Source organism: Pseudophryne corroboree, chromosome 8, assembly GCF_028390025.1.
Source record: "Pseudophryne corroboree isolate aPseCor3 chromosome 8, aPseCor3.hap2, whole genome shotgun sequence".
Lineage (NCBI taxonomy): Eukaryota > Metazoa > Chordata > Amphibia > Anura > Myobatrachidae > Pseudophryne > Pseudophryne corroboree.
In genome coordinates, this window is record NC_086451.1 from 106,889,309 (window position 1) to 106,904,244 (window position 14,936).

The 14,936-nt window shown below is 44.7% G+C and overlaps 1 protein-coding gene across 1 annotated transcript in view; it reads left to right on the forward strand.

Moving 5' to 3' along the window:
- Positions 1-11,980, forward strand: part of CRB2 (crumbs cell polarity complex component 2) — a 298,555-nt gene extending 286,575 nt beyond the window's left edge. Inside the window, exons 10-12 of the mRNA XM_063938516.1 lie at positions 419-535; positions 3,836-3,956; positions 4,903-11,980. Of these exons, the coding sequence (XP_063794586.1) occupies positions 419-535; positions 3,836-3,956; positions 4,903-5,130 (466 nt within the window). The 3' untranslated portion in view covers positions 5,131-11,980. The remainder of the gene's footprint in view (positions 1-418; positions 536-3,835; positions 3,957-4,902) is intronic.
- Positions 11,981-14,936: the final 2,956 nt, after the last annotated feature.

The window sequence follows — 14,936 nt, forward strand, 5'->3', positions numbered from 1 at the left end:
CAACATCCGGCATCACGATCGTCAGGAGATTGTCAAGCAGGAGAAGGGGGAGTTAGGGGGCGGGGCCAGGAAGGTTAAGGTTAGGGACAAGGGAGGGAGGGTTAGGTTTAGGCACATAGAAGGGGAGGTTAGGGTTAGGCAACAAGCGGGGATGCTCAGGTTTAGGCAGCAGGGAAGGGAGGGTTAGAGTCAGGCACCACCCGGGAGGGTTAGGTTTAGGCACCCACAAAGGAGGGTTAGGGCAGGGGGCAGAGGAGGGTTAGGGTACTTTAGAGGGGGCTGTTGGGATTCTGAAGGACGGGATAACACTGTTTGTATTCTGACCACCGGCATCCGGTCCATCGGGAAATCATACTGAATTCTAAAATATATGTGTATATTTCCAACACATTGTATATCATGTGTCTCTTTCTTTCAGGTGGCGTTTCCCTCTTGAACAGTGTGGTAAAAATGTAACATGTCTAAATGGGGGAAGATGCATCAGCAGAGGCGGTGTAGCAAACTGCACCTGCCGGCCAGGCTTCAAAGGCAAAAGGTAAGAAACCTGAAACAGGCTACTGCTGAGTGCATCACTGCTGTAGTCCTTTACCCATTCATGCGCACATGTTATTTATCAGTAAATTGTCTTATTCAAGCTGGCAGCCTGAGTTTGGTATAGTCACTTGTCCATAAATGTACCCTGAGATGACTGTAGCACATTGGTTTGTACGGGTTGGGGCTGTGTTACTGCCGGCCGGGATCCCGACCGCAGAATGCCGGCAGGGGGGGCGAGCGCAACGAAGCCCCTTGCGTGCTCGGTGGCAAGCTGCAGGTTCTGTTCCCACTCTGTTGGTGTCGTGGACACCCATGAGTGGGAATAGTTCCTTTTGGTCGGCATTTTCAGGGTTCGGGATGCAGGCGGAGGTACTGTGACACATAACTACATCCTGTTTGTACATGCCTTCAGACTTTCATCCGATCATTTACAGTAGATGGAAAAGTTTATTATCACCCTTGAAATAAAACTGATGCAGAATCCCATTGTATCTTTTGAAAAGTGCATAGCTATGATGTATAGGGGTTGGGTATGCGTGACCGGCGGTCAGCATACCGACGCCAGGATCCCGGCATTGAGGTGGCTGTCAGGGGGGGCAAGCACTACGAGCCCCCTGTGGGCTCCATCTCACCACAGGTTCTATTCCCACTCTGTGGAGTGGGAATAATCCTCAGCATGTCGGGATTCTAAGTGGGTGGGATGTAGGGGGAGGTATTGTGACCGCTGGTCACATAACTACATCCTATGTATAGTTTACCTAAGGCCAATGAATATAGTATCTGCCTTAGTGCCCTGGTTAACAACAGAGACATAGTTGAAAGATAAATCAGTGCAGTTAGTAGTAATATGCAGAAAGAGAATTACTATCCACTAAATGAAAGTTGCCTCATAGTGGGAATCCCCATGTATATAAGTGGCACAATATATGGTAGCACCAGTGTGTATGAGTTATTAGTTACACTGCACAGGTAGCAGCCACCAAGCTGTTATCTGTATAGTCCAGAATACAGGTATATGGGGGTATTTCAGACCTGATCGTAGCATCAAATTTGTTAGCAGTTGGGCAAAACCATGTGCACTGCAGGGGGGTCAGATATAACATGTGCAGAGAGAGTTAGATTTGGGTGGGGTGTGTTCAAATTGAAATCTAAATTGCAGTGTAAACATAAAGCAGGCAGTATTTACCCTGCACAGAAACAATATAACCCACCCAAATCAAACTCTCTTTGCAAATGTTATATCTGCCACACCTGCAGTGCACATGGGGGGTCATTCCGAGTTGATTGCTAGCTGCCGTTTTTCGCAGCGCAGCGATCAGATGAAAAAATGGCAAATCTGCGCATGCGTATGCACCGCAATACGCACGCGCGACGTACGTGTACAACGAGCACAGGTTCTAGCGACGCTTTCAGTCGCACTGGCGGTCGCAAGAAGATTGACAGGAAGTGGGAGTTTCTGGGTGTCAACTGACCGTTTTCTGGGAGTGTTTGGAAAAATGCAGGCGTGGCCAGGCGTTTGCTGTGCGGGTATCTGACGTCATTACCGTGTTACTCGTCGCAGCAATCATCGCACAGGATAAGTAACTACAGGGCTGGTCTTGTTTTGCACAAAATGTGTTTGCAGGCGCACTGCTGCACAGGCGTTCGCACTCCTGCAAAGCGAAAATACACTCCCCCGTGGGCGGAGACTATGCGTTTGCACGGCTGCTAAAAACTGATAGTGAGCGATCAACTCAAAATGACCCCCATGGTTTTGCCCAACTGCTAACAAATTTGCTGCTACGATCAGGTTTGAATTACCCCCTATGTTCATTAATGACACACAAATGGAGCAGGATAGTATTTTACTAATTAGCACTAGAGATATTATATGCATGCCTATTTAAATGGATAGTAATGCAGACCTGACACCTTTATTTTATTTTTTAATTTTTTTGTTGGAGTAAAGGTGCATATCACTGGCAGGAAAATAGCTTAGTGCATACACACTGTGCTATTTTCCCTGTGCCAGCGATGTTCATGGGGGAGTGAAGCACTTTCCGCAGTAGTAGATGACTGTGGAAAATGCTTTACTCGGCTGTTCAAACAGCCTGACGGATGGCGGCAGCCAGCGATGTTGCGGGAGTGTGCATCCACGCTCACTGCTCACCACCCGCCCATACACACTGGCCGAGTTTGAGCTCAAAGTAGCTCAAAACGCCAAAAGTGAACTGATTTGAGCTCAAAATCGGCTAGAGTGTATGGGCCTTGAGACTATTAGGAATAGGAACAAGAGGTAAAATTAGACTTTGACAGTGCACATAGTGCAAAACCCTTACATGAGCAGGTCATTAGGACAGAAGTGATCTGTAATATTCTGCACATGTCCAAATGAGTCTGTTAAGTAATCTGCAGTACTACCTACTGTACATTGTACATTAGCATGTTATGACTGAATGTAGTGAGAGGACATGATGTCATCACCGGAGGCTCTGCTCAGCCAAATCGGTGATCGCGAGAATTCTCTGTGTGAAAGTCCCTGATCTCTATGAGAGGGTGGAACAGCCTGTGATCCCAACCGGGACCCATCTGGTGTAACAGATCAGATTCATCCATTCTACCTATGGGAGAAAAACATGGTTACACGGTTAAACTTAAACATTTAGCTGGGTGTTCCTGATGGAGTGCATGGCTACTGAGCCTTTTGGCTTGGTTTTCATGTCTTAACAGGTTGGACTTACTGGGTGTTGGCCTATTTTTTTTCAATATGCTGCCTTCTACACTAACTAGCTGCAATTTAAATGGGAAAGAGCACCTGTGGGCGCAATTCTACTCAAGTAGAAAAAAAAAAGTACAATTATAATGAGAGAGACCTGATGGTCCTTTAGTCTTATTTATTTAATTATTTAGGATGCAAATGAAGCTCCACCGAGCAGTTAAAAAACAAAAACAAAAGAAGAATATAAACAGGGAAGAGGTAAAATTAATTAGAAGTTGCTCAATTGTAGAACTTGAAGTGATATTTTTACTTTTGTCGAAATGCACACAACCATGATGCCAACAATACCAGAAATGGCAGATGGCAGTGCATTGGCACAGCAAAACGTGGGTTTGCACAGGGTAGCATTTGTGCATATTATTTTGCTTTTACACTATGCATGTTACTATGTGGTCATATAAAGCAGCAAACTATTTCAAATATGATGGGCATCATACGTCTACCATTGTATAGTCTCATTGTATACAGTATCTGTTTTACTAGGCACAGAATTGCCTTGGCTGGAGACACCGCTGTTATACTGACATTTTTGTAACTATTTAGGTGTGAAATTAATATCAATGACTGTGATCCTAACCCATGTAACAATGGGGGTTCTTGCCAGGACTTGGTGAACAACTACAAGTGTATCTGTAACGCCAGCTTCAGTGGGACGCGCTGTGAGGTAAGTGATGACTTTGGGAGCAGCTGCATGTCCAAAATCCCAATATTACACTCATGTGGTTGCTGCACCTACAGACCTAACCCTGAATGTGTGAGGTCCTCCTCCTTGCCGCACACATCAGCCAGAGTTCTCTCATTGCTGTTGCTTTTGTCAGGAATCTGCATGAATCTTGTGTGTCTGCATGTTTTGTGTAACACTTTATGCCTCATTGTCTGTCAGCTGAACTTGTTGATCTCTTAATTAACCATGGGTAGGCACTTACATCGCACAATCATATCATTACTCCTCCAGACAGCTAAAATATTCACATGATTCTGTTAGCAGTTTAGCTGTTCTGGGACGGATATAAAACCCAGCGTTGAATTATTACTGCAATTAACCTTGTCTTCTTGCCTGTTCTCAGCGACTCCACATTATTATTACAAGACTTAATTAAATAGTCTGATGTGGAAATTGAGCAAAACTGTGTTATGGGACCTTGTCCGATTGTTATATAGATAGGTTAAGGTACTTGTGTTGCTAGTTTGGTGCTTGTTGTCTAGGCTTTCTCTGTATAACCCTGCATGCTGTTTTTGTATCTGTTCCAGCATTTTTTGTTTTATAATCTTTCTTAGTGCATGTTGGTCTCTTGATTTCTCTGCATTTTGGTTATTGTGATGCTGCGCTTCATGCATGACTGTGTTCCTTTTATGTTTGTCAAAACTTCAGTCAACCAGTCTGAGAACTAATTAGTGATGGACTTTTTTCCATGACCCCTGGACTGAATATATTGTACACAGGCTATAACCTGCTTAGGTTTGGTCCCAGCCCAACCTTTCACTTTGTATTATAGTTGTGCTTATGTTGGGCCTTCTCTGGCCATGCCACCAGCACCACCAGATCAATGCAAGCATCCTATACCTCTCCGATGGGGCAGCTTTCATAATACGCTGTTCCTTTCTTGCAGAAAAGCAGTGCAGCCTGGGCCTTCCCCTTTCCTCTGCTTGGAGTTGCGGTCCCCGTATCATGTGGTTTTTTACTTTTGTGTATCATTGTGCTCATTTTCACGGTGCTGACGGCGAGGAAGAGAAGACAGTCGGAAGGTACATACAGTCCGAGCCAACAGGAGGTAGCAGGGGCACGGCTAGAGATGGATAGTGTCCTGAAAGTGCCTCCTGAGGAGCGTTTGATATGAACCAGGACAAGTGACAGGGGCATTCATCTCAGTGCCACAGCATTCTCATCTGTTGTGCAGACAATGAGTAAAGTGGTCACCTAATCTGAGGTAACCAGCATGCTGTGGGAGATACTGTACACTGAATGGAGTGTGGATTATGTCAAACGATACAGGACTTTCTCTGCCTTGGAAATGTTTCTGATTAAGCTTTGTATTCAAGATAATAAGACAATTACAATATAAAGCGGTTGGAAAAAACTCCAAAAAACAGTTCTGTATTAGAAACGGGATAATACGTTGGTAGGTGCAGAAAAACACTTTGCAGGTACCATGCCAATATTTACTGCACAGACTGTTAATTGTTACAGCTACTGCTGTATATATGTTCCCATGTGGTAATCCCTCAGATCAGGACTCTTGGTTATTCCTTAATGGGTGGAACTTTTTTTGTTTGTTTATTCCTCGAAGTAAGTAGGACGACCTTACATGCGTTTTTATTCTAGATTGCAGGCCTTAATGGGTATATTGTCCTACTGTATACTAAGAGCTGACTATAGTACACTGTATTTAACAAAAGCCAGTATGTGCCTTAGGTCTGTAATGCACTGTATGCCGGCTGCCGTGTAACTAGTGACTGTCATATGCCGTATGGACTGTTCCGTTGCTAAGGAATGTTATATAATGCAGGTGAGCATTATAAGTCACTGACAAAAATGGGACAACTGGCAGCGAGTCTATGACAATTCGCTTTGTGTTAGTGCCTTATCATCTCACCCTAAGCTTTATGATTAGACTGATATGCCGAAATACCACTTGTCTTAAAAGCAGTAAGTATTACTATACCACCTGCCGCGATTTGTTTAAATGTTTTGCTTGTATAACTGCATCATTTTTAATGATTAACCAAACATTGAGCATTTACTTATTTTAATATAGGTAACTCTAGGGCTACTTACACACTGACATTAAAATTCAGCATTTAACATAGATTTATAATGCAAGTTAGTACATGTGACGGATAAGGCAATGAATCCGTGAATGAAGCCGTGATTGTACGTATTTGCGGTTTCATGTGTGTTTAGCTTGCATTGTGTTTGTTTCATGTGCATTTTGTTGCGTTGTGTCTATAAGAATGTTTCTTGATCCATATTTTTTTTTTTTTTTTTGTGCTTAAACATGCATAAAAAATGTAAGTTTGGTAAATGTCTGTGTGTGCATGACCTAAAGCAGGCAGGTCACTGAGATGGCACTGAGACACAGGGTACAACTCCAGAACTCACTAATTCTATAGTGTTGCATATTTTGTTGGCGCTACAATACACATACCTTCAAACATTGCAAGTTTGGGATTCCGGACACCTATTGTGTACCTCTGGAAAGAGGACTGGGGGTATCACCATATTACGTTGGGGCGCACCTTGCACTTCTCATCACTAGGGTACCCAAAACCTTCCGGCTCTGCACCAGTAAATGCCCATTATCCAATAGCAGGTGTGCACAAAACCCATTCACAACTGTAGGACAAGAGTCTGCACTGTCAAGGCAGTCACCTAGAATCAGGACTGCCCGACTAAATTGTGACATTTGGAAAGTATTAATTCCTGTTATTACTACTTTATTGTAACACCTGTTATAGAATACAGGTTGAATATCCCTTATCCAAAATGCTTGGGACCAGAGGTATTTTGGATATCGGATTTTTCCGTATTTTGGAATAATTGCATCCTATAATGAGATATCATGGTGATGGGACCTAAATCGAAGCACAGAATGCATTTATGTTTTACATACACCTTATACACACAGCCTGAAGGTCATTTTAGACAATATTTTTTGTAACTTTGTGCATTGAACAAAGTATGTGTACATTCACACAATTCATTTATGTTTCATATACGCCTTATACACACAGCCTGAAGGTCATTTAATACAATATTTTTAATAACTGTGTGTATTAAAGAAAGTTTGTGTACATTGAGCCATCAAAAAACAAAGGTTTCACTATCTCACTCTCACGCAAAAAAGTCCGTGTTTCGGAATATTCTGTATTTCGGAATATTTGGATATGGGATACTCAACCTGTACCACCACTCCACTCTCTTTTTAACTAGATTTTACATAAAATTATCAAAAAAAACTTGATCGGATTTTCTAACCCAGCTGTTACCTATGATATAGCATCCATACGCCTTATGTATTATGTTGCCATTTAAAGTGACAATTAGTTTTAATGTCAAAAAAATTAAATAAATTGGTTTTGCCTTAAAATGAATTGGCCCATAAATCTAGCGGCCAAAACCATGCCAGAGGCTAACAAAACACACGCCTACAGTAAAACATCAGGTCCATAGAGTTTACTTTGACACTAAGCAAGAGGGTAGGCAACAAGTTTGTGAGCAGAACCCAATTTTCTGAGGACCCAATATCATTGCTTTGTGACTCACCACAGAGATAAATTGATATCTTGCGGAAATATAGGGGGTAATTCCAAGTTGATCGCAGCAGAATTTTTTATAGCAATTGGGCAAAACCATGTGCACTGCAGGGGAGGCAGATATAACATGTGCAGAGAGAGGCCCCCTCCCCCTCTCAGGCCGGTGACGCGTTAGCCTGAGAGGGGGAGGGGGCCAGCGTTTATATTAACTTTTGGTGGCTAATGAAATATATATATAAGTTTTGATGATGTATACTGGCTGCTTTTTATGTTTATGTGAAAAAGGTGTGTATAATATATGTGTGTGTCAGCTGTGTGCATATATATTGTGTGTATGTGTTAATGTATGTATGCAGCATGTGTGTGTATGTCATGTGTCCATGTATGTATGCTACTGTATGTGTGTGTCTGCTGTAAGTATGCTGTGTGTGTCTGGTGTGTGTGTATGCTATGTGTGTTTGTAAATATGCTGTGTGTACGGGATGCGTTTATGTGACCGCTAGTCACAATACCAACACCGGGATCCCAGCATCTGAAAATCTCGCCGGCATGCCGACAAACAGGGACTATTTTCACTCATGGGTGTCCTCGACACCCATAGAGTGGGAATATAACCTGTGGCGACATTGCACTCGCCATCTAACAGCCGGGATCCCGGCGTCGGTATTGTGACCGTGTATACGCACACACACATATTCATATAATGTATCTGTGTGTATGGAAACCCCCCCATGAAAATCTTGCGTTTGCCCCTGACAATGTGGGGGTCATTCCGAGTCGATCGTGGCAGTGCTAAATTTAGCACAGCTATGATCATGGTCCCAGACATGTGGGGGGACGCCCGCAACAGGACTAGCCCACCCCGCAGGTCTGTCCGCCCCCCCCCCCCCGCACAAGTGCAAAAGCATCGCACAGCGGCAATGCTTTTGTACTTGTTGAGTAACTCGTCGATATCCCTGGTCGCAGCGGCTGCGTGTGATGTGACCTCTGCGGGCCACCCCCCCCCCCCCCTCCCCCCAGAGGCGATCGCTAGGGAATGACGGACTTCGGCCGCCCGGTATGCGCTGGCAGCGCATGCGCAGTTCCGACCCGATCGCTGTGCTGCGAACAACTGCAGCGAGTGATTGGGTCGGAATGAACCCCAAAGAGCGATGTGCATCACCTTTGATGACTGTATGGGCGTCACAGTGAACATAAGCATCTATGTATCTCCGATCAATTCTGCATCAGATGCATCTTTGCAGTTTCAGTCTGGCCATGAAACTGGCATTACTGAGTGTCGGGCGTGTGCAGAACTGTCGCATGGGCTTGTAGCCAGAGTTACACCATGTTCTAATTCCTGTATATGCCGAGGGGACACCAGTAGGTGCAGGGGCTCCAAGAGGGGGGTGGGCAGCTACTAATTACCCAGCCCTGGCCTTGATGGAGGGTCCCGGTGTGGCTAGATCCGCAAGCTACCCCCCACCCCTTCTTCTTACCTGTCAGCCGGCAGCAGCCTTTATCCCAGCCCAGCACACGCTGCTGTGTTCTGAGCTGAGGTTGGTCCAGGGAGAATGTAGCTGCCTCTGAGCCCAGCAGACTTCTCGGGTTGCATGCGTTATCCTGGCAGGTGGGATGCCGGCGGTCAGTATCCCGACATCGGCATCCTGCCCGCCAGAATGCCAGCGGCGGGGCGAGCACTAAGAGTCCCCTTGCACTTGCCACAGTATCTATTCCCACTCAAAGTGGGAATAGCCCTGGTGAGCCGGTTTTCCGGCTGTCGGCATTGTCGGCTGTCTGGATTTAAGCATCGGGATCATGAACGCTGGGATCCCGACAGTCGGCATCTTAACTGCATCCCGTCTTCTCTGCCTGCGAGAGGGTTAGCGCAGATCACCCCCCCCCCCCCCCCCCCCCCCCCCATGGTTCTGCCCCTCTCCGGTCGCAGCATTGCCAGCAGTGTATTGTTCATGTATTTTTTTAAGGGAGCGTGTACACTCCTGTAATTAGGCCACGCCCCCTTCATTACCCAAGCCTGGCCAAGCTGTCTATGGCCCCGGGTAAGTGTAAGTGACGATAATGATGATATCTGCTCTTTCCCTATGTGTTAAAAGTGTGGCAGTGGGATGAGTACACATTAGGGTGTGTGAATAATCGTATTACCATTTTGTTTGCAATCCATTCGTGTCCAGAAGGCGGCTGCATTTGGACATCAGTGCAACTCAGAATCAGGCCCTGCGCATGTAAAAGGATTTTTATTCATTGCTCCAACTAATAATAATTGCTGCAAACACTGTTATTCATCTTCCATCCGGCTTAGGGCTTGTATGGGTGTTGAAAAAGACGGGTTCTTAAAAAGCCAAACCAAAAACACAAATGTATTTTATCTGCACGTTTATCAGAGCAATAGAAGGATATTCTCATAGTTTTCCGGTGCTTTGTTCTGAATGGACGTGTACAGAGAAGGTTCATCATAAAGTGTGTCGCTAGCTTATTTTATGTTATGGACTTTCAGCATCAAACCGTTTAATAGGTTGTAAGTTTGCTGATTATATCCTTAAATGAACACCTGTATGTTCCTGGTCTAATGGCAGAATGCCCCATTCTGTATAACACTGTGGGCTACATGTTTCACAGAAAATGTCAAAATGTTTTTATCATATCAGTTTGAAGATATGCATAAGAACATGGAGATATTCACACTACCAGCTGTTATTTCATCTCAGTTGTTGCTGACTGGCGGTCAGCATTATTTATCTCATAGTGGTGACATATAGTGTGCTATATACTGTATACCAGGGCTGGCCAAACCGGTCCTCGAGATCTAGCAACAGTTCATGTTTTCCAGGCCTCCTGGAGATCTGTAGAATGGTCAGTTAGGAATGAATGCAGCACATCTTTATTAGTGATGACTACACCTGTGCACCAGCTAGGTGGTCTGGAAAATGTGAACTGTTGGTAGATCTCGAGGACTGGTTTGGCCAGCTCTGCTGTATACTGAGTCTGCTGTAACATAAATTGCTGCTTATAGGTCAATTTATTTATTTATGGTAGTGTACACTGAATAACTTTCAGGTAAATAGATCTGTTCTGTCATTAAATAGAAGATCTTACTGTTTACTTTTACTAAAACTGAAATCTGAGTTCTCTTTATGTTTAGTTCCACTCTAGTAAGCCTCAACATGGCAATGTTATGATGATAATCAACTCTAAGGGACATTTATACTCTTTATTAAAGAACATTACATAATACATTCCCAGTGTGAACCAACCTTGTGGTCTGTCTGTGAGGGGACACACTATTGGGTGTTCCTGTGACTTTACCGGTACTGTTGAACAAGGGTTCAGTATGAGTTGCCGGCGTTTGGGTTCCTGGCGATCAAAACACCGACTCCAAGATCCCAATGAATGCAATACCGACAGGGGTGAAAATGGGCTATTCTCCCGTTCACCCTAACCTCCCCACTTAGTGCATAACCCTAACCTCCCTCCGGTGGTGCCTAAACCTAACCTCCCTCCCTGCAGCCTACACCTAACCCTCCCTTCCCTGCAGGGTAACCCTAACCCTCCCCTGGGGTACCTAACCCCCCCACCTTGCAGCCTAACCCTAACATCTCCCGTGCCGCATACTACCCCCCCTCCCCGCAGCCTAATCCTAACATCTCCCATGCCGCAGCCTAACCCTAACCCCCCCTGGTCCTAAACCTAACCTGCATTATTCTCTCTACAGTCGGGATGCCGGCTGTTGGGAATCCTGCATCGGTGTCCTGACCCTTTCGGAATTCTGACATCTGCATCCTGATGGAGGTCAGGATCCCGACAGCCAGCATATTAACTGCATCCGGTTGAACAATACTGCCCATACAGTAGCTCTATTAATAGCAGTGATTTGGAGCAGGCCATACACTGACATAGACTGGTGGAGTATACAAAGTGAGTCACAGTTTGAAGATAGCCGAAAGTGACAATATTGTAGCATAATTCTGCTGATTTAGTGCAAGTAGGGTCTAAATTCCTATTTGTGTAGTGAGCCACAGTTCCCCGTACTGTAGATATCCAGTGAGAGCAGTCATTACTTGTGGGTGGTTTGTGACCAGATTTCTCCCCGTTCTGCCACCTTTGCAGTAGCTGATAAGAGTCACTTGTTCCCAGTCTTGAGTTACGTGTTTTGTCCAGCTAGTCTGTGTAAATGTTATTTACTATGTATTACAGCTTTCAGGCTAGGCCCAGAGGATATATGACGTATATGAAGGATGAACTGCAAACTGTTGTCTAATTTATGGCTATTAACAAAATGATTCAATTGTATAAACACTGGTTTTGTGCTTTGTAAATGCATATGTATAAACTGTATGATATTGATTTGTATATTTTGTATTGTAAGAAATGGGCAGTGCCTGTATTTCCATATACTGTGTATAATTAAACTGCCAAATGCAACAGCAATTAATTGAACTCGTTTTCCAAAATATTTTTGTTTATTAAAATGTGTATTAACATATGTTACAAAACTGACATTGTAACAATGTAAAAAATGTTTTGTTAGGTGTAGTTCTACAAGTGGTGTCCTGATTGATTACCCTAATAGGTTGATGTGTGTTTTTATTGAATACAAATGGAACTTTAAGGCCACAGATAAAAAATATTTCTACTGTATGTTTAATTCCACATTGCTGAGCAACAATTAAGTGACGCTAAACACATCAATCCTGGAAGAACAAAATGTGCTGAAGCTCAGTTGGTATATCGCTTGTGGGCAGTGTAGCGCCACCTGTGGGGTAACAGTAGCACTATACATACACTAATTCTGAAGGGCCCCATACACTAGAACGATAATGCCCGATTTCAGCCAATTTAGGGCATTCGGGCCGATATATTATTGGGTGACATCGGGCATTTTGGAGGCGTTTCCGATCCGATCTGATGCGCGTTCCCGTGAAGGTCGGATCGGCTCCCCTAGATCGTTAGTGCTGCACTCGTGATATGTCGGTTCCCGCAGGCATTGCTGTGATTGCATACGATATATCGCATGCTAAATGTACCAAATCATTTGTAATCGTATGGAACCACTCCTGGGAAGCTCCCGGCAGAGTTCAAGTGAAATCGCCTCAGACATATCATTCTTGTGTATGGGGCCCTTAAGACACAAGATTTATAAATAGCGTTAATAACTCCACTCACTAACCTGTAAATTTACAAAGATGGGAGTTCTATTTAAGATGGGATGTTGCCCATAGCAACCAATCAGGTTCTACTTCTCGTTTATCTAGCACCTTCTAGAAGATACCGGGAATCTGACTGGTTGCTATGGGCAACATCCCATCTTAAATAGAACTCCCATCTTAGTAAATGTACCCCTAAGGGCTGCTTATGTGTCACATGCACAATTGAGAACATATACTCAGTCTTATTTATGGGAGAATCCCTTTTAAGTTTCATTTGCAAATGTATGGGGTGGTCTGTGCACAGGTATATCCACAAAAAGCAGATGTGGTTGATATCTAGCCAGTAAAAATCATTAACAATTCTGTTGTCTTATGATGAGATACTTCTAAGACCCCAAGAGTCAAAGATATAACTAGACAGAGAGAAAGAAAATGTAGACTGTTTTGTTTGGGGGCACTTTTATCAACATATATTTGGTAAAACCTAGCTTTTATTATTTCTATCATGAATACGCTTTCTTATTCAATATTAGTGAATTATTGAATATTGCTCTCTTCATGACAAAGCTTAGTTTGTGTATTTCTCTTACGTCCTAGAGGATGCTGGGGACTCCGTAAGGACCATGGGGTATAGACGGGCTCTGCAGGAGATATGGGCACCTAAAAGAACTTTCTAGTATGGTGTGCACTGGCTCCTCCCTCTATGCCCCTCCTCCAGACCTCAGTTAGATCTTGTGCCCAGAGGAGATAGGGTGCATTACAGGGAGCTTTCCTGAGTTTTCTGTGAAAAGAATTTTGTAAGGTTTTTTTATTTTCAGGGAGCTCTGCTGGAAACAGACTCCCTGCATCGTGGGACTGAGGGGAGAGAAGCAGACCCACTTCTTAAGAGTTTAAGGGCTCTGCTTCTTAGGCTACTGGACACCATTAGCTCCAGAGGGAGTCGGAACACAGGTCTCACCCTGGGGTTCGTCCCGGAGCTGCGCCGCCATCCTCCTCACAGATGCCGGAAAAAAGAAGCCGGGTGAGTATTAGAAAAGAAAGAAGACGTCAGGCGGCAGAAGACTTCAGATCTTCCTGAGGTAAGCGCGCAGCAGTAAGCTGCGCGCCATTGCTCCCACATAACACACACACACATGGCACTGATGGGTGCAGGGCGCGGGGGGGGGGGGGCGCCCTGGGCAGCAATAAACCTCGTTTTGGCACAAAAGGATGTTATTAGGCTGCTGAGGCAGTAAATAAACGATTCCCCGCCATTATTTTCAGATACAGAACGGGATCGAAGCCCGCCGCTGGAGGGGGCGGAGCTTGATCCCTCAGCACTAACCAGCGCCATTTTCTCCACAGAAGCTGCAGAGAATGCTGGCTCCCCGAACTCTCCCCTGCTGAAGAGCTCAGAGGGCTGAAAAAAGAGAGGGGGGCACATAATTGGCACAGTGAGTGGGGGAAATCAATTTATATATATATATATATATATATATATAAAAGCATTGTCTGGGTTTTCCTGGGTCAGTTTGTCGCTGGTGTGTGCTGGCATACTCTCTCTCTGTCTCTCCAAAGGGCCTTCTTTAGGGAATTGTCCCCTTATAGTTATATCCCAGTGTGTGTGGGGTGTCGGTACGTGTGTGTCTGCATGTCTGAAGCGGAAGGCTTATCTAAGGAGGTGGAACAAATGAGTGGTGTGTCATAGTCGGCGGTGCCGACTCAGGATTGGATGAATATGTGGCATATGTTAAATGCAAGTGTAGCTTCACTGCATGAAAGGCTGGACAAAGCAGAGTCCAGGGTGTCGACAGGTGTTCAATCTACGGGTGGCACCGACTCACAGGACCCGTCGGGGTCTCAGAAACGTCCCTTCTCACAAATAGGGGACACAGATACCGACACGGACTCTGATTCCAGTGTCGACTATGAAGAAGCAAGATTGCACCCCACGGTGACAAAAAGTATTCAGTGCATGATTATTGCAATAAAAGATGTTTTACATATCACTGATGAGCCCTCGTGCCCGACACGAGGATAAGCATGTTTAAGGGAAGTAAACAGGTTATGAATTTTCCTCCTTCCCATGAACTAAATGAGTTATGTGAAAAAGCTTGGGAAACTCCAGATAAGAAGCTGCAGATTCCCAAAAGGGTTCTTATGGCATACCCTTTCCCTACACAGGACAGGGTACGCTGGGAATCCTCTCTCACAGTGGACAAAGCCTTAACTCGCCTTTCCAAGAGGCGCTACCGTCCCCTGACACA